Raw genomic sequence first — 27,404 nt, 5'->3', positions numbered from 1 at the left:
CTCGATTAAAGGTGGTGCTCCAGCATGGCCGCAGTCAAATGACTGAAACAAGTAAAAGAGTAAATACTAGCTCAACCCAGCCCATCAGTTCAACAATGTTGATTTTGAAGGTTAGTAACTGGTGGTTGTTATCAAGATTGAACAGAAGCTTGCATATTTACCTTGTGAGTAGACGGATGAAGCAAGAGGAATATCATTAGTAATCTTGGGCTGACTCTGTGGAAGACTGGAAGAGACAGGGCTTGGTTTTTGGGGCAGATCAGGTTTTCTCATAAGATTAGCCTCAGAAGTTGTAGACTGCAAAAGATTTTGGAAATGTACAGCTCAGACAGATGAAGGAAGATAAAAGAAAGAGAAGTTGTGAAGGGAGAGGAAGAGGAATGGGAGAGTGGGTTAAAAAAAGAGAAGGGGGAATACAGGGAAAGGAGTTGTAAAAAGCTAGAGAGAGGAGGGTATGAAGAGATAGAGAGTGAAGGTGTAGAGAGAGGGTAGTGTCGAGAGATTTAGAGAGGCATGTGTAAAGATATACACGAGAGAGAGAGAGAGAGAGAGAGAGAGAGAGATTGAAAGATGCACATGAGAGAGAAAGAGAGAGAGAGAGAAAAGGAAAGAGAGAGAGAAAGAGAAAGAGAGAGAGAAAAAGAAAGAGAGAGAGAAAGAGAAAGAGAGAGAGAAAGAGAGAAGAAGATGTGAAAAGATGCACACGAGAGAGAAAGAAAGAGTGAGAAAGAGAGAGAGAAAGAGTGAGAAAGAGAGAAAAAGAGAGAGAGAGAGAGCGAAAGAGAGAGAAAGAAAGAGAGAAAGAAAGAGAGAGAGAAAGAAAGAAAGAGAGAGGAGAGAAAGAAAGAGAGAGAGAGAGAAAGAAAGAAGAGGATGTGAAAAGACATACGAGAGAAAAAGAGAGAGAGAAAGAGAGAAGAGGATGTGAAAAGATATACATGAGAAAGAAAGAGAGAGAGAAAGAGAAGGAGGGAGAGAGAGAGAAAGAAGAGAGAGAGAGAGAGAGAAAGAGAGAGAAGAAGATGTGAAAAGATACAGATATAAAATAAACAAATATTTGAACACTGCATGTACTTTTCCTGACCTGTAATTTTAGAACTAAAATAGTAAAATATTCATACAACTATATCATTAAAAATTGTTTAAAAAATGTATTTCTAACACTGGATTGTTTATTAGAACTTTGGCAAGCAATGGAGCCAAATAAAAGCTGTTAAGTTACTATGTTATCCATAGAGTTTACAGCAAAATATTAATGTAGGTGTAAGAGTGGCTGTGTGGTAAGTAGCTTGCTTACCAACCACATGGTTCCAGGTTCAGTCTCACTGCGTGGCACCTTGGGCAAATGTCTTCTACTATAGCCTTGAGCTGACCAAAGCCTTGTGAGTGGATTTGGTAGAAAGAAACTGAAAGAAGCCCGTCGTATATAAGTATGTGTGTTTGTGTGTGTATGTTTTGTCCCACCAACATCGCTTGACAACCGATGCTGGTGTGTTTACGTCCCAGTAACTTAGCAGTTCGGCAAAAGAGACCGATTAGAATAAGTACTGGGCTTACAAAGAATAAGCCCTGGGGTCGATTTGCTCGACTAAAGGTGGTGCTCCAGCATGACCACAGTCAAATGACTGAAACAAGTAAAAGAAAGTAGTAGTTTGAATTAGAAAAAAGTCTGTTGTGGCCGCAAAGTTTCAAATGTAATCAATATAACATTAAAAGTTATAATCTAAGATAGTGTAGGTTTGGTTGTCTTTAAAATTTGATTGAAATTAAAATAAATATAAAACAAAATAAATGAAATGAGAAAAAGAAGTGAGAAATTAAATTAAAAAGTTTTTGGTATTTAAGGAAAATTCCCTTTGTTACTTTAAAAATATTTATAAGCCACCATAATCATCATTGTTTGAATGTCCACTTTTCCATGCTTGCATGAGATGGATGGAATTTACTGAGGCAGATTTAAACGACGATGATGATGATGATGATGATGAACATAACCTGACAGAACACGAACCTCTTGAAAATATTGGCAGGACATAATTCAGTATCAGCTGAGTGAAATTTATCAATTCTACAACGCTGTGGTTTCTTACTTCTATTTACAACTAGGCAGATTGAGGCACTGAGAGTAATTAAGTGATTTGGTTAGATATAACGAACAGCAGAGCCGGTTACAAGATATGAACAGTAGGTTCCTTTGGCTGGTTGTCAGTCTATATATATATATATATATATATATATATATATATATATATACAGCTGGGATTTTCCCTAACTACCTACATTATATTTACATGTTTATATCTATGTATATATATAAAAATATCATTCTATTTATCAATATGTAGCCTCAAAGCTCAATTTGATTGGAAATATTTAAATAAATATTTGATCAGAGGAATATAAAGACTAAGCCTGATAGCTCTCACAATGGAAATTAGTTAACAATGATGTAATACCAAAAATATGACATCAGAATTGGATAAGCTGGAATGATAATATTATTTTTTATTTACTTATCACTAATGTATATTTTTAGAGATGGTTTGCTGCAATGAGAGATGACTCTCACATTTGTCTCAATGTGTCCACTGAAAAAATTCCCAAATAAAATGTGAAGGATAATGTAGGTTTCTGAAATGTTAGAGGTTACTATGTTGAGGCCTCTTGCAAACTTCTCCAGTATTGAATTCTAGCAGCCTTGTTACCACAAATGATGACAACCATGTTGGGTAACATGATGGCTACTCCAGTATAACGGAAGCTGTTAGGAATGAGGAGGGATAAAATCATCATTTGTGATAACAAGGTAGCTAGAATTCAATACTGGAGAAGTTTGCAAGAGGCCTCAACATAGTAACCTCTAACATTTCAGAAATCCACATTATCCATCACATTTTATTTGGGAATTTTTTCAGTGGAAATATTGAGACAAATGTGAGAGTTGTCTCTCATTGCAGCAAACCGTCTCTAAAAATATTCATTAGTGATAAGTAAATAAAAAATATCATTCCAGCTTATCCAATTCTGATGTCATATTTTTGGTATTACATCCTTGTTAACTAATTTCCATTGTGAGAGCTATCAGGCTTAGTTTTTATTTTCCTCTGATCAAATATTTATTTAAATATTTCTAATCAAATTGAGCTTTGAGACATTAAGAATGAAGAGGGATTAAGTCTCTTGGTTATCAGCGATGCAAATGACCTAAACATTTATAGCACTAACTCCTGGGAACAGGCAAGCTACCTTATTATCTACCAAACAAGCAAAGCCAAAGACTTCATGCATACCAGGAAATGGATAGGCAATTGGTTGTAATTACTAAATAAATGACCTTGGGATAAGAACTACATGCATTTCAAAGAGGTAAGAGAATCTAGAGAAGAAAGGTATGGAAGTTTCCCCCAAATCCCTCTATTAAATGCAAGTTAAAAAAAATACTAGTTGACAAACAATGAAGAGGTAGATACAGAGATTAATCTAATAGAGGACAACTGGAAGTTTCTCTAAGAAAACCTGTTGGGGTCTCAGGCTAGGTCTGTGGATGGAACAAAGTTCAAGCCAAAATGAAAGTTGACATGATGGTGGAACGGTCAATTGATAGAGCCATAAAATCTAAAAGATAGACCCGAAAAACTAGAAGAAAGGTGAGGAAAAAGAGGGAACCATACTAAATAATTAAAAGAGTAGACATTAAATATATTTAGCAAGGAGTAGGGTGGCAAGCTGGCAGAACGGTTAGCACGCCGGGCGAAATGCGTAGCCATATTTCGTCTGCCATTACGTTCTGAGTTCAAATTCTGCCAAGGTCGACTTTGCCTTTCATCCTTTCGGGGTCGATAAATTAAGTACTAGTTACGCATTGGAGTCGATGTAATCGACTTAATTCGTTTGTCTGTCCTTGTTTGTCCCCCCTATGTTTAGCTCCTTGTGGTTAATAAAGAAACATATATATTTAGCAAGGAGAGAAAATGAAAGTAAGAAGTTTCCCAATATTCTGTGATGGAAGGAAAATAAACACGGGTCATTCACAGTTGCAAAGCAACGTGTTACTATGAATTAAGCGGTTTTTAGTGGGAAGTAGGTATACAATGATAGTGGTGCACATGCCGTAACTGAAGCTGATAAACAGGTATGAAAATGTAATAAGAGGTTGCTGAATGAGAGGAATATGTGAGAGGAATAGAGTCTACTCCAAGTAGATCCAACAGAAGGAAGTAGCTATTAAAGTTGATAGGTTGAAAACATGACTAAAAATATAAATGCAAGAAGAGCAGCTGGACTATCTAGGATAGTGATAAAAATATCTGGTGAAGTAAGATACATTCATTAATCAGGGAAGTGGCATAGTGAATGACTGGTGTAATGGTATCATCAACAACTTCAATAAAGCCAAAAGGATCTACTCTACAAAAAAGCAACTATACAGTTTTGAAGTTAATGGATCAGATTATATATATAAAAAAAAGGATAAAAAGTTGCAGCACAACAGATTAAAAATGGAATTAGCTTAGATGAGATGCAGTTCAGATTTGTAGATGGGTGGGGTACCACTAATCCTTTCTTCTTAGTGAGACAACTACAGGCAAAGTTTTTTGCTAAGAGTAAGCCACTGTACCTTTGACTGGGTATTGAACTCAGTAGCCTTTGAAGAAAATCATAAGTAAATGAATGACTTGTGAAAGACAGGAAAGCAATGTACGGGGATGTGTGCCCATCAGAAAAACCAAAACATTAGCATGAGGAAGTCAGCAATGCATTGAATGAGGAATTTAGCATACAAGTAAGTATCTATCAGGGCTCGGTTTACATGCCCCCGTCTATTTATAGTTTTCTAAGCCACAACATAAGGGTTTAAGACCAGCTGTTCCTGCAGTCTTCTGTATACTGATGACCTAAATTTTGATAGCTGAACATGTCAGAGAATTAGAGAAGAAATTTCAAATATGAAAGTAGAGCATAGACTTCAGCAGCCTCAAAGTAAGTTTAGAAAAGACATAAGTTTTCATTTGCAAGGAAGAGGAAAGGATCCTGCTGTCATCAGTGTGGTGGCCATATACAATATGCAGAACAGAAATAGGTAGAAAATCTCTGAGTACCAAATGTAAAGTATGGTAGCACAAGAAGTGCACCAGGACCAGAGGCAGACTGAAAGTGAATAAGGACTTGGTATATCATAGTTGGCAGTAAGAGCTCCCGTGGAGTAAATTCTTTCAAATGCTCAGAAGTTGACAGCTTCTTTATTAGGTAACCTAATTATCAGAGGAAGAGGTTATTCTTAAAGCATGTCAGCCAGAGTAAGAAAGGTGTGGGAAAATGTTCAGGGAGCTATTACCTCTACTAGTAACAAGATTTGTCTTTAAGTGAAAGGTAGAGTGTATAGGGTTTTGTAGATGAGGTGCTATGCTGTAGGGTAGCAAAACATGAACAGCGAATGCAGAGGGTGAATAAAAGGTTGGAAAGAAGTGAAGCAAGCATGCTCTGCTAGAAGCGTAATCTTTGTGTGTATGAAAAGCAGAATACAAATGAGAGATGAATTGAGTATAAGAAAAATCAGATGTAGTGTACAAGAAAGGAAACTGGGTTGTATGAACATGTGGTACATATGAAGGGCAAAAGTTGAATAAAGAAGTGACAGACAATTCAAATGGAATGTGCCTGTGGTAGAGAAAGGCGGAAGAAGATGATGGAAGAATGAGGGAAGGCCATCTCAAAAGGATAAACCTAACAAAGCAGATGACAAAGTGACAAAAATACTGTGCTGGAGAAGACCCATCCCACAGGTATTAGCATGGAAAATTGCGTATAAACTGATGATGATGATGACAATGGACCTTGTGCATGCAAAATATATAACTATACTCTTTTACTCGCTTCAGTCATTTGACTGTGGCCAAGCTGGAGCACCGCCTTTAGTCGAGCAAATCGATTCCAAAAACGTATTCTTTGTAAGCCTAGTACTTATTCTATTGGTCTCTTTTACCGAACCGCTAAGTTACGGGGACGTAAACACACCAGCATTGGTTGTCAAGTGATGTTGTGGGGGACAAACACACACATACATATGTATATATACATATATACAGAACAGGCTTCTTTCAGTTTCCGTCTACCAAATCTACTCACAAGGCTTTGGTTGTCCTGAGGCCATAGTAGAAGACACTTGCCCAAGGTTCCACACAGTGGGACTGAGCCTGGAACCATGTGGTTTGTAAGCAAGCTACTTACCACACAGCCACTCCTACGCCTATAAACTATATGAAATATTTTTTTACGTGGGTTCCCTCTTGTACTTTGACCTCATCACCAGTATTTTTTCTCGTTTTCCAACTGGGGTAGCTATGTATCTCCTCCACTGCAAGACACCTGATCCTATCCCTCTATCATATTTTCGCATCTCATTCAATGAAGGGGTCTTGCAAGCTACTTGGTGAGCTTGCAAGACAAGTTCCCATGATTGAGTTTTGTCAATCAAGACTAGTGCAGGTGACATGGAAAAGCACTCAGTACACTCTGAGGAAGGGCATCTAAGAATAGAAACCATGCCATAACAGACTTTGAACATCAACACAGTCCTGTGACCTGTCAGATCCTGTCAAACTGTCCAACCTATGCCAGCATGGATTATAGACATTGCATGATGATAGGTACCAAACTTCAACTATGTGGAAATTTCTAAAATTAGAAACCAAGTCAAACGCTTGGTTTACAAGAATATCTCTATTCTATATTACTTGCAACAAGCATTCTATGAGAGAACATTTTAGTTATATAAAGTATCATCATCATCATTGTTTAACGTCTGTTTTCCGTGCTAGCATGGGTTGGACAGTTCGACCAGGTTCTGGGAAGCCAGGAGGCTGCACCAGGCTCCAGTCTGATCTGGCAGTGTTTCTACAGCTGGATGCCCTTCCTAACGCCAACCACTCCGTGAGTGTAGTGGGTGCTTTTTACTTCCATTTCATTGCCTTTTATCTTTTTAGCCCACAATTCCTGGGAGAGTTGTGGGGGGTAGAGTTCTCAGGTACGTCCTTTGTAGGGTCCTATCAACCATCAACATTTTTTGCCTGGATTTCCAAGAATGATGAACTGAGATTATGGATATTATGCAATCATCATATTCTTGGCCTATCTCTAGATCTCCTGCCACTTGGTTCAGCTTGAAGAATCAGTCTTGTGATTCTTTCCTGTGACATTTTAATCCCATGTCATAGTATCAGAGCTGTGAACTCTCAATGCCAGGCAGTATTACATAAAAGTAGATAAACTATTGTGGAGGCACGCGGCTTAGTGGTTAGGGAGTCAGCACCATAATTGTAAGATTGTGGGTTCGATTACTGGACCGGGCGATGCGTTGTGTTCTTGAGCAAAACACTTCATTTCACATTGCTCCAGTCCACTCAGCTGGTAAAAATGAGTAACGCTGCGATGGACTGGCGTCCCGTCCAGCTGGGGAACACATACACCATAGAAACCGGGAAACCGAGCCCATAAGCCTGGCTAGGCTTTAAAAGGGTGCACTTATTATTATTTTAGATTAACTATTAGACATTTTGATGTGAAAGGGGACCTCCATCAATCAAGGTTGACAATCTGCATTTGTGTATACAAACCTGGACAAGTATTTCTTTGTAGAGAACAGGTAGTTGCCCATGAATGCAAGTCTACCTTCTCCAAGTCACCAATGTTGTCCAAAGGGTGAGATTTGAGGTCTGCCACAACTTGGAACCAGTGTCATTACAGGTGTTATTGGCAGAATGCAAAGGGTTGGAATAGATACCACATCTTGTTGAAAGCTCTAACGATTTGACCAATCCACTCTTCTGGAGTGGCAATTTGATGTGTGGTGGTTTTCATTGATATTGTTTTTCATAAATGCTAACAGACTACTGTATTTACTTGTGTATAATGCAAGATTTTTAACACAAAACATCAGGGAGAAGGGGCACTAATTTCTTGAATGTAAGCAAAAAACCTCAAAAGGATCAAATATAATACTGATTTTTAGGTACATAAAGTGAGTGCTGCCATTATATTTGAGATTGTATTATTCTTGAGTAAATACAGAACTTACTTTTAACTTAAAGCATCATACTTAATCATCATCATCATCATTGTTTAAGGTCTGCTTTCCATGCTGGCATGGGTTGGACGATTTGACTGAGGACTGGCGAACCAGATGACTGCACCAGGCTCCAATCTGATCTGGCAGAGTTTCTACAGCTGGATGCCCTTCCTAACGCCAACCACTCCAAGAGTGTAGCAGATGCTTTTATGTGCCACCGGCATGAGGGCCAGTCAGGCGGTACTGGCAACGGCCACGCTCAAATGGTGTTTTTTACGTACCACCTGCACAGGAGCCAATCCAGCGGCACTGGTAACGACCTCGCTCGAATTTAAAAAAAATTTTTATCTTTAGTATTTAAGCTGGTCATATCTGACCTGTTTAGTATTTAAGCTCATCATATTCTACCTGTTTTATGTTCAAACTGACCACATATAGCCTCTGAAACCAACCCACAATGTCATTCTAAAAATAAACAACCACATTGTTGAAATCTCAAAGCTGTGGGATAACGCACAGTTAATTCAAAATGTGAATAAATAAACATTATAATAAGCTGAATGCTAAAGGATTAAATGCCAAAAGACAGCGAGCTGGCAGAAACGTTAGAACGCCGGGTGAAATGCTTAGTGGTATTTCGCCTGCTGTTACATTCTGAGTTCAAATTCCACCGAGGTCGACTTTGCCTTTCATCCTTTCGGGGTCGATAAATAAAGTACCAGTTACGCACTGGGGTTGATATCCCTTTGTTTTTCCTTGTTTGTCCCCTCTATGTTTAGCCCCTTGTGGGCAATAAAGAAATATAAAGGATTAAATGCCAATTTCTCTGGATAGTCACTTACCAGTGTATCTTCAGTTTCACTGTCACCACTTGCTAAAGAAACCGAAACTCCGGCTACAGGCAACATAGGTTGCCCCATCCGTGCCATTCGAGATATTAGTCGGGCTTTATCACTTTTAGGAGACTGGAAAAAAACCCAAAAAACAGACTTGGTTAATAGATTTGAAATTACACTGTGAAGGTGTGTGGCTTAGTGGTTAGGGCATTCGGCTCACGATTGTAAGGTCGTGAGTTCAATTCCCGGCGATGCGTTGTGTCCTTGAGCAAGACACTTTATTTCACATTGCTCCAGTCCATTCAGCTGGCAAAAGTGGGTTGTACCTGTATTTCAAAGGGCCGGCCTTGTCACAGTATGTGTAATGCTGAATCTCCCTGAGAACTACGTTAGGGGTACACGTGTCTGTGGATTGCTCAGCCACTTGCACGTTAATTTCACGAGCAAGCTGTTCCATTGATTGTATCAGCTGGGACCCTCGTCGTCGTAACTGACGGAGTGCTCCATATACACAGTGTAACACGGTTTTTGTCCTTGTGTAGCAACTTTTATTTTCTATTTGTATGAAAAATGGCTAATATCTCCTTTATACTTTGCTTTCGTTACATTTATTCAAACCCTAAAGAATCCCTCTCAACACATGGTTATGATGCTCCTCCACTACTCCTGCTCTGAGTTTCATATATTATCAGCCACTAAGGGAAATGCTAAACTTGTTAAGGTCAAGAAACCTTGTGGTCAAGCAACTAGCAAGCAAATCTGTGGTGTTGAGCAGAATATTTACTAGCACCATCCGATCGTGGCTGTTTGCCAGCCTCGTCTGGCACCTGTGCTGGTGGCATGTAAAAAGCACCCACTACACTCATCGAGTGGTTGGTGTTAGGAAGGGCATCCAGCCGTAGAAACATTGCCAGATCAGACTGGGCCTGGTGCAGCCTTCTGGCTTCCCAGACCCCAGTTGCACCATCCAACCCATGCCAGCATGGAAAGCAGATGCTAAACGATGATGATGATGATGATATTTCTGCTTCAGCAACTCAGTGCTGAATGTGTCTGAAATGTAATGGAAAACTGGTCAGTTTCAAAACATTGATGACCAGGTCACAAAAGCAAAGTTTGACGGGAATAGTAGTCATTTCCTTTGATTTCTAGACAGAAACAAATAGGAAAAAACACTTATTGACCAAAGACAAAAAAAAAATGTTACACAGTGTTATCATTATTATATTGATCATTTATAACAAAGTATTTGGTACTGGAAAATCATTTTGAATTTAATTTATAATTAAAAGAAATTACCTGTGCCAACTGTTCATTAATAGATCGAGATCTGCTTTTAACAGTCTCTTCAGTTGGAGCTCCATCTGAATCAAAGTTCCCAGTTTCAGATGGAGATTGCATAACAGAGTCAGAAGCAACACTTGGCTCTGATGTCTCTTCACTTTTAGATAATTTTACCTGTAGAGTAAACAAAAAGATGGCAAAGTTACATTTAAATTGGAAACCAGATTATATAAGCAGCTTTATTATACTCTGTAAGAACCCCACCCAGAGAGGCGGTGGCTTTCAGTGTGCTCAGAAATTTTAATCATGAAAACAAATGAAGGCAGTCTAAAATAGAGATATGCAGAGTAGTGTATCATCATCGTTTAACGTCCGTTTTCCATGCTAGCATGGGTTGGACAGTTCAACTGGGGTCTAGGAAGCCAGAAAGCTGTGCCGGGCCCAGTCTGATCTGGCAGTGTTTCTATAGCTGGATGCCCTTCCTAACGCCAACCACTCCGTGAGTGTAGTGGGTGCTTTTTACGTGCTACCTGCACAGGTGCCAGACGAGGCTGGCAACGGCCACAATCGGATGGTGCTTTTTATGTGCCACTGGCACGGAGGCCAGTCGGGGCGGTGCTGGCAATGGCCATGTACGGATAGTTCTCTTACGTGCCACCGGCACTGGTATCACAGCTACAATTTCCATTGATGTTGAAGGTAAGTCTAATTAATTTAAATTATAACCACATTTTGTGAACAATAGTGGCATTGGTTACAGTCTTCTCAAAAGTCAATCATTGGCTCTCTGCATTGGAGCTGATGGGAATGACTGTTCAACATGGGTAGAATGAATGCCACAAGGAATGTTTATTAGAAAGTTTACTAAAGGCGGCGAGCTGGCAGAAACGTTAGCAGCCAGACAAAATGCTTAGCGGTATTTCGTCTACCGCTGCGTTCTGAGTTCAAATTCCGCCGAGGTCGACTTTGCCTTTCGTCCTTTCAGGGTCGATTAAATTAAGTACCAGTTACGCACTGGGGTCGATAGAATCAACTTAATCCATTTGTCTCTCCTTGTTTGTCCTCTCTGTGTTTAGCCCCATGTGGGTTGTAAAGAAATAGGTATTTCGTCTGCCGCTACGTTCTGAGTTCAAATCCTGCTAAGGTCGACTTTACCTTTCATCCTTTCAGGGTCGATTAAATAAGTACCAATTACACACTGGGGTCGATATAATCGACTTAATCCGTTTGTCCCCTCTGTGTTTAGCCCCTTGTGGGTAGTAAAGAAATAGGTATTTCGTCTGCTGCTATGTTCTGAGTTCAAATTCCGCCAAGGTCAACTTGCCTTTCATCCTTTCGGGATCAATTAAATAAGTACTAGTTACACACTGGGGTTGATGTAATCGACTTAATCCGTTTGTCTGTCCTTGTTTGTCCCCTCTGCATGTGGCCCCCTGTGGGCAGTAAAGAAACAAGAAAGCACTTGGTTGTCAATTTTCTTGCTGATATACACTGGTGATACATACATACAATGGACTTCCATATTGTCTAACAAATTCCATATAAAATGGAAGAAACAAATAAGCAAGGATAGAAATAAAAAAAAAATATAGTTACCCGAGTTACTTCAATTTGGAACACTAACGAAGAATTAGGTGGTACTTGGATACCCATGGCTGATTCACCATACGCAAGGTTTGGTGGTACGACCAAAACACGATGCCCACCTTTCTTCATCCCAACAACACCTATGTCCCAACCCTGCAAATAAGAGAGTATAATGTTAAAAAAAAAAAGAAAAAAACCAAAACAAGATGCAAAAACAATATCATAGTTGTGTGTGTGTGTGGGGGGGGGGTCATTTAGCATTTTTGTGAAGTTTCAGATTATGTGTTTGCCCGATGAAGCTTATTTTTAATTTTCTTTCTAAAACTGTCTTCAGATTTCTATGTTGTAAAGACAGGAGATTATGATTCTCAGAGAAAGAAAAAAAAAAAACCTCAACAATGAAAATCTTTTTCTAAAAATTTTGTGGAATCACGTTTCAAAATATCAGAGATTCTGACAAAAAGAAAAAAACTCTCACAACATTATGTAATTTTTTTTTATATAGGTTTTTGTTTATTTGAATTTTTTACACAATTATTTGCTTTAAACATTGGTGATTATGATAATATAAAAATAAATCTTTTAATTTCAATTATTTGATAATTTTTTTACATGGATTTTCTCTCCTTTTCATACTTTCTGTCAAAATACCCGAGTCAATAGTAATTTTTTTTGTATTCCTATAAAAGTATCCCGTGCCAGTGGCACATAAAAAGCACTATCTGAACATGATTGCTGCCAGGGCCACCCGACAGGCTCCTGTGCCGGTGGCACGTAAAAAGCACCCACTACACTCTCAGAGTGGTTGGCGTGAAGAAGGGCATCCAGTTGTAGAAACATTGCTAGATCAGATTGGAGCTTAAAGCAACCACTGGCTTTCCAGACCTCAGTCAAACCATCCAACCCATGCTAGCATAGAAAACAGATGTTAAATGAATGATAATGATCACATGATGTACATGTTCCATTTTTCCAGGAGTTGGATAGTTTGACAGGATCCAGTGGGTGTCCAAAGACTTCATTGTTCTGTAATGTCTGCTTTAGCATAGTTTCTATAGCTGGCTGCCTTTCCTAGCACCAACCACTTTACAGTAAGTGCTGGGTGCTTGAGTCATAAATTATCTAGTACTTCAAGCAATAACATTTCAAGCATGGTAGATTATGATACAAAAGGGTTTTTTAAAGAGGTGGTGGGTGATGGAATTTTGCTTCTATTTCCATTTTGTGACTTTTCAGTGTTGACTTTTTTTTGTGACCCCAAACGTTTTCAGAATTATGTTTAAGCATCTAAAAATTATGATTCTTAAAAAATATGTATTACATAAATCTGAAAAGATCAAAAAAACTAGAAGAATCACAAAAGATGAGGAGCCAAAAAATTCCCACCACAACCTCAAAATTTTCTGTATTCTCTCTCTCTCTCTTGCTTAAATTCAGAATTGAAATCCACAATGTGATGCTTGAAACAAACACATCCAAAGAAATTACAATCTGTAGTGCACTAAGTAATTTCCAACACTACTCTATAAGAATGCCCATTTTTCTTTTTTAGCAGAATCATTATAACCAAAGTCTAAAAACAAATCTAAAGAAATTTTAGGCGCAGGAGTGGCTGTGTGGTAAGTAGCTTGCTAACCAACCACATGGTTCCAGGTTCGGTCCCACTGCGTGGCATCTTGGGCAAGTGTCTTCTGCTATAGCCCCGGGCCGACCAATGCCTTGTGAGTGGATTTGGTAGACGGAAACTGAAAGAAGCCTGTTGTATATATGTATGTATGTGTTCGTGTGTCTGTGTTTGTCCCTCTGCCCCCAGTCAGTAGACCTAACAAGTCCCCTATATTGCTAAAGAGCATTATAGGTGTGAAACCAATGGTAACTCCCTGACAGGCCATAAACAATAATATATATTAGGTTGTCAAAAAAGTTCTTGTGCAGTTTTAAATTTTGGTTTTAAATTATGTAGATTCAAATTAATTTTCGTTAAATTACTTTGACTTTATATATCATTTTAAAGCCCGTTTTTCGCTCTCTCTAAACATTTAAGGAGAACGGCGGTATGAACAACAGTTCAAAAGGCGGCGAGCTGGCAGAAACGTTAGCACGCCGGGCGAAATGCTTAGCGGTATTTCGTCTGCGTTACGTTGTGAGTTCAAATTCCGCCGAGGTCGACTTTGCCTTTCATCCTTTCGGAGTCGATAAATTAAGTACCAGTTACGCACTGGGGTCGATGTAATCGACTTAATACCTATGTCTGTCCTTGTTTGTCCCCTCTATGTTTAGCCCCTTGTGGGTAATAAAGAAATAGGTATTTCGTCTGCGTTACATTGTGAGTTCAAATTCCGCCGAGGTCGACTTTGCCGTTCATCCTTTCAGGGTCGATAAATTAAGTACCAGTTACGCACTGGGGTCGATGTAATCGACTTAATACCTATGTCTGTCCTTGTTTGTCCCCTCTGTGTTTAGCCCCTTGTGGGTAATAAAGAAATAGGTATGAACAACAGTACTTTCCAGTCGCGCTTTCTCTTGAGATTTATTTTTCCCTGTTGCATCGACAAACCTCTGTGTGTATGTATACATACTCTTTACTCTCTTTTACTTGTTTCAGTCACTTGACTGCGGCCATGCTGGAGCACCGCCTTTAGTCGAACAAATCGACCCCGGGACTTATTCTTTGTAAGCCCAGTACTTATTCTATCGGTGTCTTTTGCCGAACCGCTAAGTTACGGCGACGTAAACACACCAGCATCGGTTGTCAAGCAATGCTAGGGAGACAAACACAGACACACAAACATACACACACATATATACGACGGGCTTGTTTCAGTTTCCGTCTACCAAATCGACTCACAAGGCCTTGGTCGGCCCGAGGCTATAGTAGAAGACACTTGCCCAAGATGCCACGCAGTGGGACTGAACCCGGAACCATGTGGTTGGTTAGCAAGCTACTTACCACATATCACGTGACCGACCAGGCTATCAGATGTTGCTACACATCGCTGGTCACAATGCGCTTCGCATTGTTTTTTAGCCTTCAAATGACGCCACCCCGCTGGCTGAGCGAGCAGGCCAACAGAAGAAAGAGTGAGAGAAAGTTGCGACGAAAGAGTACAGCAGGGATCGCCACTACCACCCTGCCGGAGCCTCGTGGAGCTTTAGGTGTTTTCGCTCAATAAACACACACAAGGCTTGGTCTCGGAATCGAAACCGCTGCCCTAACCACTAGGCCATTGCAGCTCCACCTGTATATATATATATATGCACACACATATATACTTATTTCATCTAAAACATAAGATTTTAAATTGTCCATTAGATTTTCTTTTTAAGGATCTATTAGGGATATACGCTAAAATCTGGACTTATCTTTATATATAAAAGTCAAGTTGTGTGTCTGTCTCCTACGATTTAGATTCCTAACTACTCTCACATTTTGCGGTGCAGTTTAACCAAAACCGGGTATCTTATAGTCGTGATTCATATCGAGCCCTTCTGGGTATTAGCGCGCGTCTACGATGAGTCTACGATTTAAAAAAAAATTTACCAACAATTTTTCCCATTTTTTAATGCATTTTTGGCATATATAAGGAAAGTAACTCTCTAAAAATTTATTATTAAATCTCAGAACGTAAAAACCTACAGTAACACCCCCCCCCCTTTGTGGCTAGCCATATTGAGATGGCTATTATACTTTACATCTCTAAAAATGCTTATATAGTTATTTCCCTTACAAACCCGAGCAACGCCGGGCGATACTGCTAGTAAGTAATAACAATGTCAAACCAACGACCTGTAAGCAATAGGAACAAAATCTCTATCAGAACATACACTAGTGTTAGAAAAATGAAATGGATAATATAATGCTGGTGACACACAGCTCAGAAAAGTTGGGATAGTCATAGCTGGAATGCCTTTCATTATCGAAGTCAATGAAAGCCTATCTAGGATTAAACAATAACAATGCTGTTATACGAAAAAAATATTAAGATCAGTCGATAATATACATGAACTACGATACTGTAGAAAGAAAAAAAAATACAAACGGACAAAAACAATTTAAATGTTGATAATTATACCAAGTAAAAATGTTAATAATTATATGAAAAATAAATAAACATCATATTACTCTGTTATGCCGTCGCCACATAAGAAATGTCGTTGGGGATGTTTTTTGTTTTAGCAACATTAGCGTTTGATTGCGTGCCAATGCTTCTTGAAGTAAATTTGCATGGTTTTAGAACGATTCACAGGGCAATGAGAATGAATCGTGAGAGAAAACATACACCAAAGCTCATCGGTGTTATCTCTACTTTCATAACTGAATATTATATTTGGGCTTATGTACCTTAGGCTTAAAATAATCATTTTCAGACACAGAGACCCAAGATTTTTTCGTTTTAAATTTGCATGATTTTAAAACGATTTACAGAGCAATGAGATAGAATCGTAAAAGAAAACATACACCAAAAGCTAATCTGTGTTATCTCCACGGAATATTATATTTGGCTTATGTACCTTAGGTTTAAAAATAATCACTTTCAGATACAGAGACCCAAGATTTTATTTTTGTTTTAAATGGCAGCATTGATAGTTAATTGATTTGTTTAAATTAAACTGTAAATCTTGAAAAATTAAATCCAAGATAAAATGTCACAGAAAACTATGAAAATTTCGATGGATGGCTGTGTAATAAATTTACTTCCAAGCCACATGGTTCTAGATTCAGCCCTATCGTATGACACCTTCGACAAGTGTCTTCAACTATATAGCTGGGGGCGCCCTAAACCTTGTATGTGGATTTGGTGGACAGAAACGGAAAAGAAGGCCGTCGCACGAATATGTGTGTGTGTGTGTCTCACCACCGCTTGACAACGTCACCGTAACTTAGCGGCTCAGCAATAGACACCAATATATGTACCAGACTTAAAAAGAAAAAAAGAGTACTGGAGATCGCTTTGTTTAACTGAACAAGTGGTTCCTAACCGGGGTCCATATAAGATTTTATTAAAATTTGTGCAGTAAATTACCCGTTTCTATATACAAAATATTAATTTTTTTTGACGAGGGAATTTCTTTTGAAGTTACCGAAGCATTGATGTACATGTGTGTGTGTGTGTGTTTGATGGGGTGTGGGAGACAGACAGTATGTTGTGTAAGTGAAGTGCTTCTGTTAGTGTGTGTGAAGAGACAGAGAGAGTAATGTGTGAAAGAGAGAGATAACTGAAATTTTTTACTCGGTGTATGTGTATATGTATGTATGCATGTATGTGTGTGTGTGTGTATGTATCTATGTATGTGTGTATGTATCTATGTATGTGTGTGTGTGTGTGTGTATGTATGTATGGCCGATTCAGTGTAATTTTTTACTCGGTGTATGTGTATATGTATGTCTGAATGTATGTGTGTGTATGTATGTATGTATGGCCGATTCAGTGTAATTTTTTTACTCGGTGTATGTGTATATGTGCTTCGGTAACTTCAAAAGAAATTCCCTCGTCATAAAATCGCTTCCTCTTAGTCTCTTTCGCTCTCATTACTTCAAATGTTCCCGCAAGCCTATATGTAAAAAAATAAAAGTTTTTTACGGAAATCATCGACGGAAACGTGCTACTACAAACGAAAGATCGCCCCGGAGGCAATCTTTCGTCTCTAGTAGACCTTTCCGTCGATTTCCGTAAAAAAATTTTTTTTTTTACATATGGGCTTGCGGGAACTTTTGAAGTAATGAGAGCGAAAGAGACTAAGAGAAAGCGATTGTATGACGAGGGAAATTCTTTTGAAGTTACCGTGCATGTGAAGCATTGATGTACATGTGTGTGTGTGATGGGGTGTGGGAGACAGACAGTATGTTGTGTAAGTGAAGTGCTTCTGTTAGTGTGTGTGAAGAGACAGAGTAATGTGTGAAAGAAAGAGATAACTGAAATTTTTTACTCGGTGTATGTGTATATGTATGTATATTACTTTAAAAGTTCCCGCAAGCCCATATGTAAAAAAAAAAAAATTTTTTACGGAAATCGACGGAAAAGTCTACTAGAGACGAAAGATCGCCGGGGATTTTAACAATATCAAAACTTTCTAGTTTTGCTAAATGAACATAGAAAGTGCACTTTACATATCTGCTTTAATGAAATTGCCACACAGTACATTTAAGATTGGGGTGGGGTGGGGTAAATTAAATTTTTGAAGGTGAGGTGCGAAACTGCATTAGCCTTGAAAAATATATGAATGTAAAAGATATTTTTTCAAACTTTTTTCCTCATTACACTCAAGCAAAAAAAATAATTTATGAATTTCTTTTTCTTCGAAAGTCCTCTCCTCACTCCCTCGGAAAAAAAATTTCCCAACCGAAATTTCTTTATAATCGTAATCTATGCCCATTGGAAGGTATTTATATGGTTAATGTTTATTTCGTCTATTCTATCTTGTTTTTTTTTTATACATTTTCATAAATTTGTTAAACTGTTCACAGTTTGTTAAGATTAGACAAACAATTCTCGACTTAACAGTGGGCATGTCCTGTCCTATCGTGTAATTGAACTATTTAAGCAAGGGAGATAACTAAGGCCAATGACAAAACAATAGTTTTAAAAAGGATGCTACAGACAAGGGACCATTGAAATTTCTTGAGAGTTGTAAATGGCAATATTTAAAGTTTTGGTATCTATGGTTTCTCTTTGAAATATTGTGTTATCTTCTACAGTAGGTGTAAGTATGGCTGTGTGGTAAGAAGCTTGCTTCCCAACCACATGGCTCTGGGTTCAGTCTCGCTGCGTGATACCTTGGGCAAGTGTTTTCTACTATATAGCTTCGGGCCAGCCAAAGCCTTGTGAGTGGATATGGTGGATAGAAACTGAAAGAAGCCCGTTGTATATATTTATATATATATATCTATGTGCGTGCCTTTGTGTCTGTGTTTGTCCCCTCATTATCACTTGACAACAGGCGTTGGTGTGTTTACGTTCCCATAACTTAGCATTTCGGCAAAAGAGACCGATTGAATAAGTACTAGGCTTAAAAAAAAAAAGTCATGGGGTCCATTTGTTCAACTAAAACCCTTCAAGGCGATGCTCCAGCATGGCCACAGTCAACTGACTGAAACAAGTAAAAGGAGTAAAAAAAAAAAGAATATCGCAACCTATTTGTCTGATTATTAGTTAGGGCACTTTGCATGAGGTGTAGAACTTGTTTTTGCTAAAAGACTTTGAGAACATCAAATTATAGCTTTTGAAAGTTTCATGTAAATTTCCAGACAAAATTATATTAGATATTAAAATTTTCACTGATTTAACAGTATTACAAAATAAAGGACCATAATCTTCAAAGGAAGAAGGTTATTAGAGTGATGATTAGTTAAGAAAGCTAACAGAGTGTAAAACAAAACTGTCATGACCTTATCTACTGTCAATAGTTTATTGAAGGATCTGAATGTCAGAGCCTACATATTCTTGTACACTTGGTGTTGTTTAGACAAATTCTCATTTCAAAATGCTTAGTTCAAGTTTAGTGGGTGGAGAAAGTTGAAATCTCTATATATAAAGCTGAAGTTGTCAGTGTGTGGCAGGTTTGGTAGCCTTCAACTAACACTATCTCCTCCAAGACCCTGCGGTGCAAGTTGACCAAAATTGAGAGTATGATAGAAGAAGGCTTGCTCTTCCTTCCATAGAAGAAAAAATTCAAATCAGACCATGTTAACACCAAAAATTATTTACATCAAAAAGGTGTTTTTTTTCTATGAAAATCCCAATTTTTTACGATTTTTTGACTGCTGTGTCGCCATTTTTCGCTGTATTTCAACCAGAAAAATGTTCACTTAAAGAGAATAACAAGCTACATAATGCAAAATATTTACTTTCCAAAAATTCCAATTGTAAAGGGTCGAAACAAACACGAGCAACGCTGGGTGATACTGCTAGTATTGAGTAAATTTAGATTTCTACAACTCTACAGAGGTAAGAGGCTTTTATTGCCTTTTATTTGGCATTAGGAAGGGCATCCAACCATGCCTAAACAGACATTGGAGCAAGATACAGTCCCTGGACCCATTAGATCATGTGAAACCATCCAACCTATGCCAGCATTGAAGATAGACATTAAATGATAATGATGATGAGGATGATTTCTATATTGAAATGACTTTTTCTGGAAAAAAAGAAAGACTTACGGTGATTGATCAAAGACATTTCAAATATAGTAGCAGCCTTTGACAACATTTTTGTAGAAAATGTACAAATTGATTGCATCATTAGAAGATTTAATATCTGAAACTTAGACATCAGATGTTTTATATGCTTTTAATGTTCCACAGATGCAAGAATGAAGTATATATATATATATATATATATATATATATATATGTGGAATAAGTTCTAGCAAGGACACTGATATTTAGTAAATGTGTTAGATAGTTGAAAAAAGATGTCAACAGATTTCTCAACAATATTTTAGGAAAGTCGTGTTGGCTGTTTGTGACCAAGGAGAGTGGTAGATGTTGTGTTATGCTGCCATTTGGTTGGAACAGTTCACACTTTTATCTTCATATTGAGTCATTAAAAATACTTTCATTGTATGAAGCCTAACAGCAGCTAAATGAAAGCCAAGATTGAAATAAAGTTTATGAGGAAAGTAAATTCAGTTTTCGGTGGTGTAATATTGCTACGAATAATAAATAATCATAAATAAACAAATGTACTCCACTGGGTAAAATTTTCTGAAACAAATATTAATTTCTTCCTCAAGCGTAGGAGTGGCTGTGTGGTAAGTAGCTTGCTTACGAACCACATGGTTCCGGGTTCAGTCCCACTGCGTGGCACCTTGGGCAAGTGCCTTTTACTATAGCCTCAGGCCGACCAAACCCTTGTGAGTGGATTTGGTAGACGGAAACTGAAAGAAGCCCGTCGTATATATGTATATATGTATGTGTGTCTGTGTTTGTCCCCCCCAACATCGCTTGACAACCAATGCTGGTGTGCTTACGTCCTTGTAACTTAGCGATTCGGTAAAAAGAGACCGCTAGAATAAGTACTAGGCTTACAAAGAATAAGTCCTGGGGTCGATTTTCTCGATTAAAGTCGGTGCTCCAGCATGGCCACAGTCAAATGACTGAAACAAGTAAAAGAGAGAGTAAAAAGAGTAAGCCAGAGGTTAATATAATTAACTGGATCGACTCTACCATACTCTGATCTTTATTTTATGGAGTGATGAAAGGCAAAGTCACTCACTCTAGTGAGAATTGAACTCATGGTGCAGTAAAAAAAAAAATACCCTGAATAAAGTAAGGTGAGACTTATTGATATGTAAACAGAAGTGAAATAAGATACTTTCAATCCTTAGAGTAAAAGGACACCAACAGCTGTATTTGGCTGTATCCAAACCATGATAGTATTAGAAAATGCGGATGCTTAATGTGTCATATGCATTTGAGAAGTTCTATGGCTATAATGACTTACCTTAATAACTTTTCCTTTGCCAACTTTGAACCGAAATTGTTTATCTGTATTGACATTGGAATCAAACACCTATTGAAAGATAAGAGGTGACAATATTATTGTATACATTGGAACTATAAAATAGATTATATTAATGAAAAAAGAAAGGTATAAATAATACTGATTAATCTGTGGTGTGCTGTGAATATTGAAACAATCCGGGAGTAACAGTACAACTTATCTGTCCTATTTATCTGTGATCGTGTGTTCTTCCAGAGTAACATATTTATTGAAATGAACAAAAGTAGAATAGACCTATCAAACTGAACTTTGGCTCATTCCTTTTACTACCAATGCACCCAAGAACACCCCTGGTTCTATGATACAAACTTCCTGTTTCTGAGTGATTTACATTAAAATCTTCTATCAGAATTTCATGTTAATTTATGCTTGAAATACCAGCTTATCATCATCATCATAATCATTGTTTAACGTCTGCTTTCCATGCTAGCATGGGTTGGACGATTTAACTGAGGAATGGCGAACCAGATGGCTGCACCAGACTCCAATCTGATCTGGCAGAGTTTCTACAGCTAGATGCCCTTCCTAACGCCAACCACTCCGAGAGTGTAGTGGGTGCTTTTACGTGCCAGTCAGGTGGTACTGGCAACGGCCATGCTCAAATGGTGTTTTTTACGTGCCATCTGCACAGGAGCCAGTCTAGTGGCACTGGCAACGACCTCGCTCAAATATTTTTTCACGTGCAAGTAAGGTGACGCTGGTAACAATCATGCTTGAATGGTGCTTTTTACGTGCCACCATATGGAAGCCAGTTTGCTGCGCCAGCAACGATCATGCTCGGATGGTGCTCTTAGCGCTCCACTAGCACAGATACCAGTCATCGAATTTGATTTTGATTTCAAAAGAAAATTATTTTACTAAATTTTTTCATTATTTTCGAAATAAATTGAAACATTAGTAGTGTATTTTAAAAGAAATACAACAGTAACAAAAGGGTTAGAGCAAATGGCTCAAGGAGAGAGAAAAAAACAAAACATGGTAACAGTACACTGTAGATTGGTTAGACACCAATATCGTACTATTTAGTTTCATATGAAAAGCATATTTGTTTCTCATTTCCTCAATACCATTGTTACAAACCTCATCCAATGTTATATTATATACTCCTGACTAAGCACTGAACTTCATTTGTAAATGATATAAGCCTTAGTAATATCACAGAAACTGAGTGTGACAGCTAACCTTGATTGTGAAGACATACAATAATAATTGTTTCTCATGTAGTCACAAGGCCAGAAATTTGAGTGAGAGTTAGCTGGTTTTATGTACCCTTGTAAATGCTTGGTACTTTAACCCTTTCGTTACTATATTTCTGACCAAAATACACCCCTTATGTGTTTCAATTAATTTCTAACATAATCATAAATTTAGTCTGGTTTCATTAAACAACTATAACATTTTTATTTATCAACATATTAACGTGAATTTTGAAAGATAATTTAATGAAATGTTCTCAATCAATTCTATACTATAATTTTTGTCACAAAGTGACTCTAATTGCAGGTAGATACAGGTAAATTCAACAAAATATAAAATTATTAAAATTTTGTTCAAACATCGCTATAGAAAATGGGTTATTAGCTAATATTCAATTGGGTATACAACAAAATTTTACAATAGAATTTGTTATTCTGGGTAACTTTCTGATACCCATAATAATATTTATGGCAAAATAGTCTTAATTTCATTTAAGGTTATGGGAAACCACTAACTATCCTTTCTTTCGCTTTGTTTACATTTAGCGTAACGGTTCGCTTCCGCCGTAATGATTTCAAATAGGCTCATTCGAAAAAGTACAAAGAAATAGTCTAAGGCTTTACTCTTCTGGGAAAGTCTGTGGCTTGGTCCAGTTTCTTCAGAAAAAATCACCGAAAGAAACAGTTTTTAAATTTTCACTCCATTCAGGTGCCAATTCATTTTCTTTATTGCTATCGGAGCTCTTGGATTCACTGTTTTCACTTTCGGAAAATGAAACATCAGATTCGTTATCAAATACCATGTGCTTTTTTTTTTCAGTCATAGAGTTAGATTTATGAAGGTCTTCAGTAGAAAATCCTTCGAATTCTGACTCGCTGCTTGATATAAAGAAATTCATATCCATTTTTTGTCAGAATTACAAATTTTGAAAACACGATAGGAACAAATTTCGGAAAAAAATCTCCCAAAATTCACGGAATTAAAATTACACTTCAATTTTTGTACAAAACTGTAGTTGAACTATTTACGAAGTATAATACGTGTTTTCACGAATGTACTAAAGAGATTTGCACTGATATTCTCATTTAAATATGAATAGGGAAATATGGGCGGGTTTGGGCGGTTTGGTCACATTAACCAAAATTTTTTTGGGGCGGCTTTGGGCGGTTTGGTAACAAAAGGGTTGACCTCTGAGATTTTAACTCAACTTAAAAGGGTGGAATAAATACTACAAGAATTTCTGTCAACAATAGCATCTTGATTATAAAATTAAAAATTTGTTGAAAATGTCCCATGATAGGCTGGTTAAAATCAAATAGTCAATCAATACATGAAGACAATAAGATGAAAAGGAACAGTCTGAGATTTTTCATCAGACACTGACACATACCTGTCCAAGTTTTTTATTAGTAAGTAACCATCCAGTATATTTCACTTCTGCAGAGTCACCAGTCTCTAATGGATTGCCTTCTCCATGAACCAAATCCTGGATAATTACAGTATCTAAGGCACCATCACATGATTTTGATTTGGCAATGGCAATCTGAAATAAAAGTTTAGAATTGAATTAAAAAAAAAATTTTGTCTTTGTTATTGTTTAAAAAAAACTTCCTTAAATTTGTTTTCAAAAGTGAACAGGTTGGATATTGTTACTAACGAATTATAATTGGATAATTTTCACTATCTTCCTACTCAAAACCTTGTAGGTGGCAGGGAACATATTAGCCCCTTTGCAACTAAACTGCTTGAGACTGCCTCTGGTTCCATAACACAAACTTTGGATCTTTTCGGTTTGACCGGCAGTATTTTTTAAATAGTTTCCACGTAACTAAACACTTTTAAACTTCGTATACTGGTAGAATGTGTTTATAAAACATCTTTTTCTCTTGGCTTTATTGAGAAAATTCTATAGTTTGTAAGATATTTTTTTTTCTACAATTTCTGCAATTTCAACCAATCAATGATGTCTATTGAGATGAAAACATTCTGTTCCGTATGAATATGCCCCTCGTTTAAGAAACAGATTGGGTTTATTTACATTCCCGAAGAAAAAAAGATACCCCCCCCACCTAACTCTAACCCTAACCCTAAAACAAATTGAAATGCAATAGATCGATACTAGGGTCATAATTATGGGTGACAATTTCATATGACACCGCTAGAAAAAACTGCCGTTCAAACCGAAAAGATCCCAAACTTCTTGTTTTAAAATTATCTAAATTAAAACCTGCCATCAAAATGTTAATCCATGTTGCAAACACCAGTATAATAATGGAAAAGATATTCCATTAAATTCTTTGTTACTTTCAAAATTATTTGAAACAAATGCAGTTATATTTCCACAGAAATGTTAACAAAAAGATTAAAGCAATCTGCTCAATCTCAGAGTACAATGCATTGCTTGTCACTGGATTTGCACTGATAACCTTTCAGCAGGTACCTCATCATCAGAGCCATTAATTCCTTCGTATAAAGCCTTAAAAAATAATCTTAATAATACTAAACCTCTAGAAGATGTTTGTTTGTTTCCGAAATATCTCAGAAATACTCTCTTTTACTCTTTTACTTGTTTCAGTCATTTGACTGTGGCCATGATGGGGCACCACCTTTAGTTGAGCAAATCAACCCCCAGGATTTATTCTTTGTAAGCCTAGTACTTATTCTGTCAGTCTCTATTGCCGAACCATTAATTTACGGGGACATAAACACACCAGCATCGGTTGTCAAGCGATGTTAAGGGGACAAACACAGACTCACAAACATATACACACACATACATATATATATATATATATACACACACACACACACATATACAATGGGCTTCTTTCAGTTTCCTTCTACCAAATCCACTCACAAGGCTTTGGTCGGCCTGAGGCTATAGTAGAAGACACTTGCCCAAAGTGCCATGCAGTGGGACTGAACCCGGAACCATGTGGTTCGTAAGCAAGCTACTTACCACACAGCCACTCCTACGCCTACGTTTGTGTAGGTTATTCAAGAAACAGCTATTACAATCTTACTGTATACTTATAAATCTACATCAATGAGAACTGTTCAGAAATGTATAGTTTCAATCCCCAGCTAAATTACCTGCAACTAAGACTGTATGCATGGTAATAAAAAAAATAAATAAATGCGCCCTTTTTTAAAGCCTAGCCAGGCTCATGGGTCCTGGTTTCTATGACGTATGTGTTCCCCAGCTAGATGGGATGCCAGTCCATCGCAGCGTTACTCATTTTTGCCAGCTGAGTGGGCTGGAGCAACGTGAAATGAAGTGTTTTGCTCAAGAACACAACGCATTGCGCAGTCCAGGAATTGAAACCACAATCTTACGATCATGGTGCTGACACCCTAACCACTAAGCCACATGCCTCCACGTGTGTATGGTAATACAGAATAAAATTAAACAGTAAACTGTAAAAAAAAAAGCTCCTATTTGACTAATGAGAGCATTCAACACGGCTTACTCAGTTACAAACATTTGAATCAGATACAAGAGGCTGGACTATGAATGCCATGAAGAGCAGAAGACATATACACACACACACATATACAAAGTGCAATAAAGGAAAAAGAAATCAATGTCATGAATTTCTTTATATTTCTCTGTATTGGGTCTGTAGCATATTTATTTAGATACATTGTACAGCAACAAACAACAGACAAAAGGTCACTAGTACAAAGGTGAATAGTTTTAGAAGATAACATTGTTTCAAGGGATCCTCACTCCCACCAATATCATTTTCAATTTTATGCCTGTTTCTCATGCTAAAATAGACTATAAAAATCTACATATCAAAATAAATTTATTTCTTCTTATCTTGCATCATCCCAACTGTGATGCCAAATTTTCTACAATCTGATTGAAATGTCTATATATATATATATATATATATATATATACATACATATATACAATGGGCTTCTTTTTCAATTTCCTTCTACCAAATCTGCTCACAAGGCTTTGGTCGGCCCGAGGCTATAGTAGAAGACACTTGCCCAAGGTGCCATGCAGTGGGACTGAACCCAGGAACCATGTGGTTCGTAAGCAAGCTACTTACCACACAGCCACTCCTACGCCTTTGTTAATAAATTTTTATTAAAACACCATTAAAAAAAATATGCTTCAGTTAAATGACTCAACACTAAATAATTAGAACTAAATGACTCAATACTAAATAGGTATAAGCAGTCTTGCTACAAGTAAAACAAATAGAAAATTGTGTTAAAAGAAATGAGCTTACTTCTTTCGCGAATTTATGAGCAACTTGTTCAGATTCGAACAAAATTGACCAACCTTGTTTCGCTGCATCATAGAACATAGCATAGTTATTTGGTTGCATCTAAACAAGAAAGAAAAAAACCCCAAAAAAAAAAAACAAACATAGGTAGAATTATTTTGAAAACACACGACTTATAAACAAACAGCAAGTAATAGTTATAAAAAGCATATAAGCAAAATTTTTATGTTAGATAAGGAAAAGCTGAATATATTTATCTCTGAGATGAACTTTTTGAAACGTCACATTTCTTACAAGTGATATCATCATCATCATCATCATCATCATCATCGTTTAACGTCCGTTTTCCATGCCAGCATGGGTTGGACGGTTCGATTGGGGTCTGGGAAGCCAGGAGGCTGCACCAGGCTCCAGTCTGATCTGGCAGTATTTCTACAGCTGAATGCCCTTCCTAACGCCAACCACTCCGTGAGTGTAGTGGGTGCTTTTTACGTGCCACCGACACAGGGGCCACAGGAGACTGGCAAACGGCCACGATCGGCTGGTGCTTTTACGTGTCACTGACATTTATACACAGCTATCTCCTTTTAAGTACTACTATCTCTCTCTCTTCCCAGCAGAGGTAACCATGAATCTCCTCTACAGCAAGACACCTATTTTTTTCTGTCTTTCTGTTCATACTCTTACC

The 27,404-nt window shown here is 37.6% G+C and overlaps 1 protein-coding gene across 3 annotated transcripts in view; it reads right to left on the bottom strand.

The window, feature by feature from the left end:
- LOC115212627 (FK506-binding protein 15) overlaps positions 1–27,404 on the bottom strand; it is a 99,328-nt gene that overhangs the window by 39,208 nt on the left and 32,716 nt on the right. For all 3 annotated transcript variants that reach the window (XM_029781364.2, XM_029781363.2, XM_036507806.1), the window contains exons 6-12: positions 26,720–26,818; positions 23,863–24,015; positions 21,216–21,284; positions 11,782–11,925; positions 10,201–10,359; positions 8,908–9,030; positions 162–297 (exon numbers count right to left, since the gene is read on the bottom strand). In XM_029781364.2, the coding sequence (XP_029637224.1) occupies positions 162–297; positions 8,908–9,030; positions 10,201–10,359; positions 11,782–11,925; positions 21,216–21,284; positions 23,863–24,015; positions 26,720–26,818 (883 nt within the window). The remainder of the gene's footprint in view (positions 1–161; positions 298–8,907; positions 9,031–10,200; positions 10,360–11,781; positions 11,926–21,215; positions 21,285–23,862; positions 24,016–26,719; positions 26,819–27,404) is intronic.

The sequence above is a fragment of the Octopus sinensis genome, linkage group LG1 (assembly GCF_006345805.1).
Source record: "Octopus sinensis linkage group LG1, ASM634580v1, whole genome shotgun sequence".
Classification (NCBI taxonomy): Eukaryota; Metazoa; Mollusca; class Cephalopoda; order Octopoda; family Octopodidae; genus Octopus; species Octopus sinensis.
Note: the sequence above shows the minus strand (reverse complement) of the source record. Positions and strands in the feature narration are given on the sequence as shown.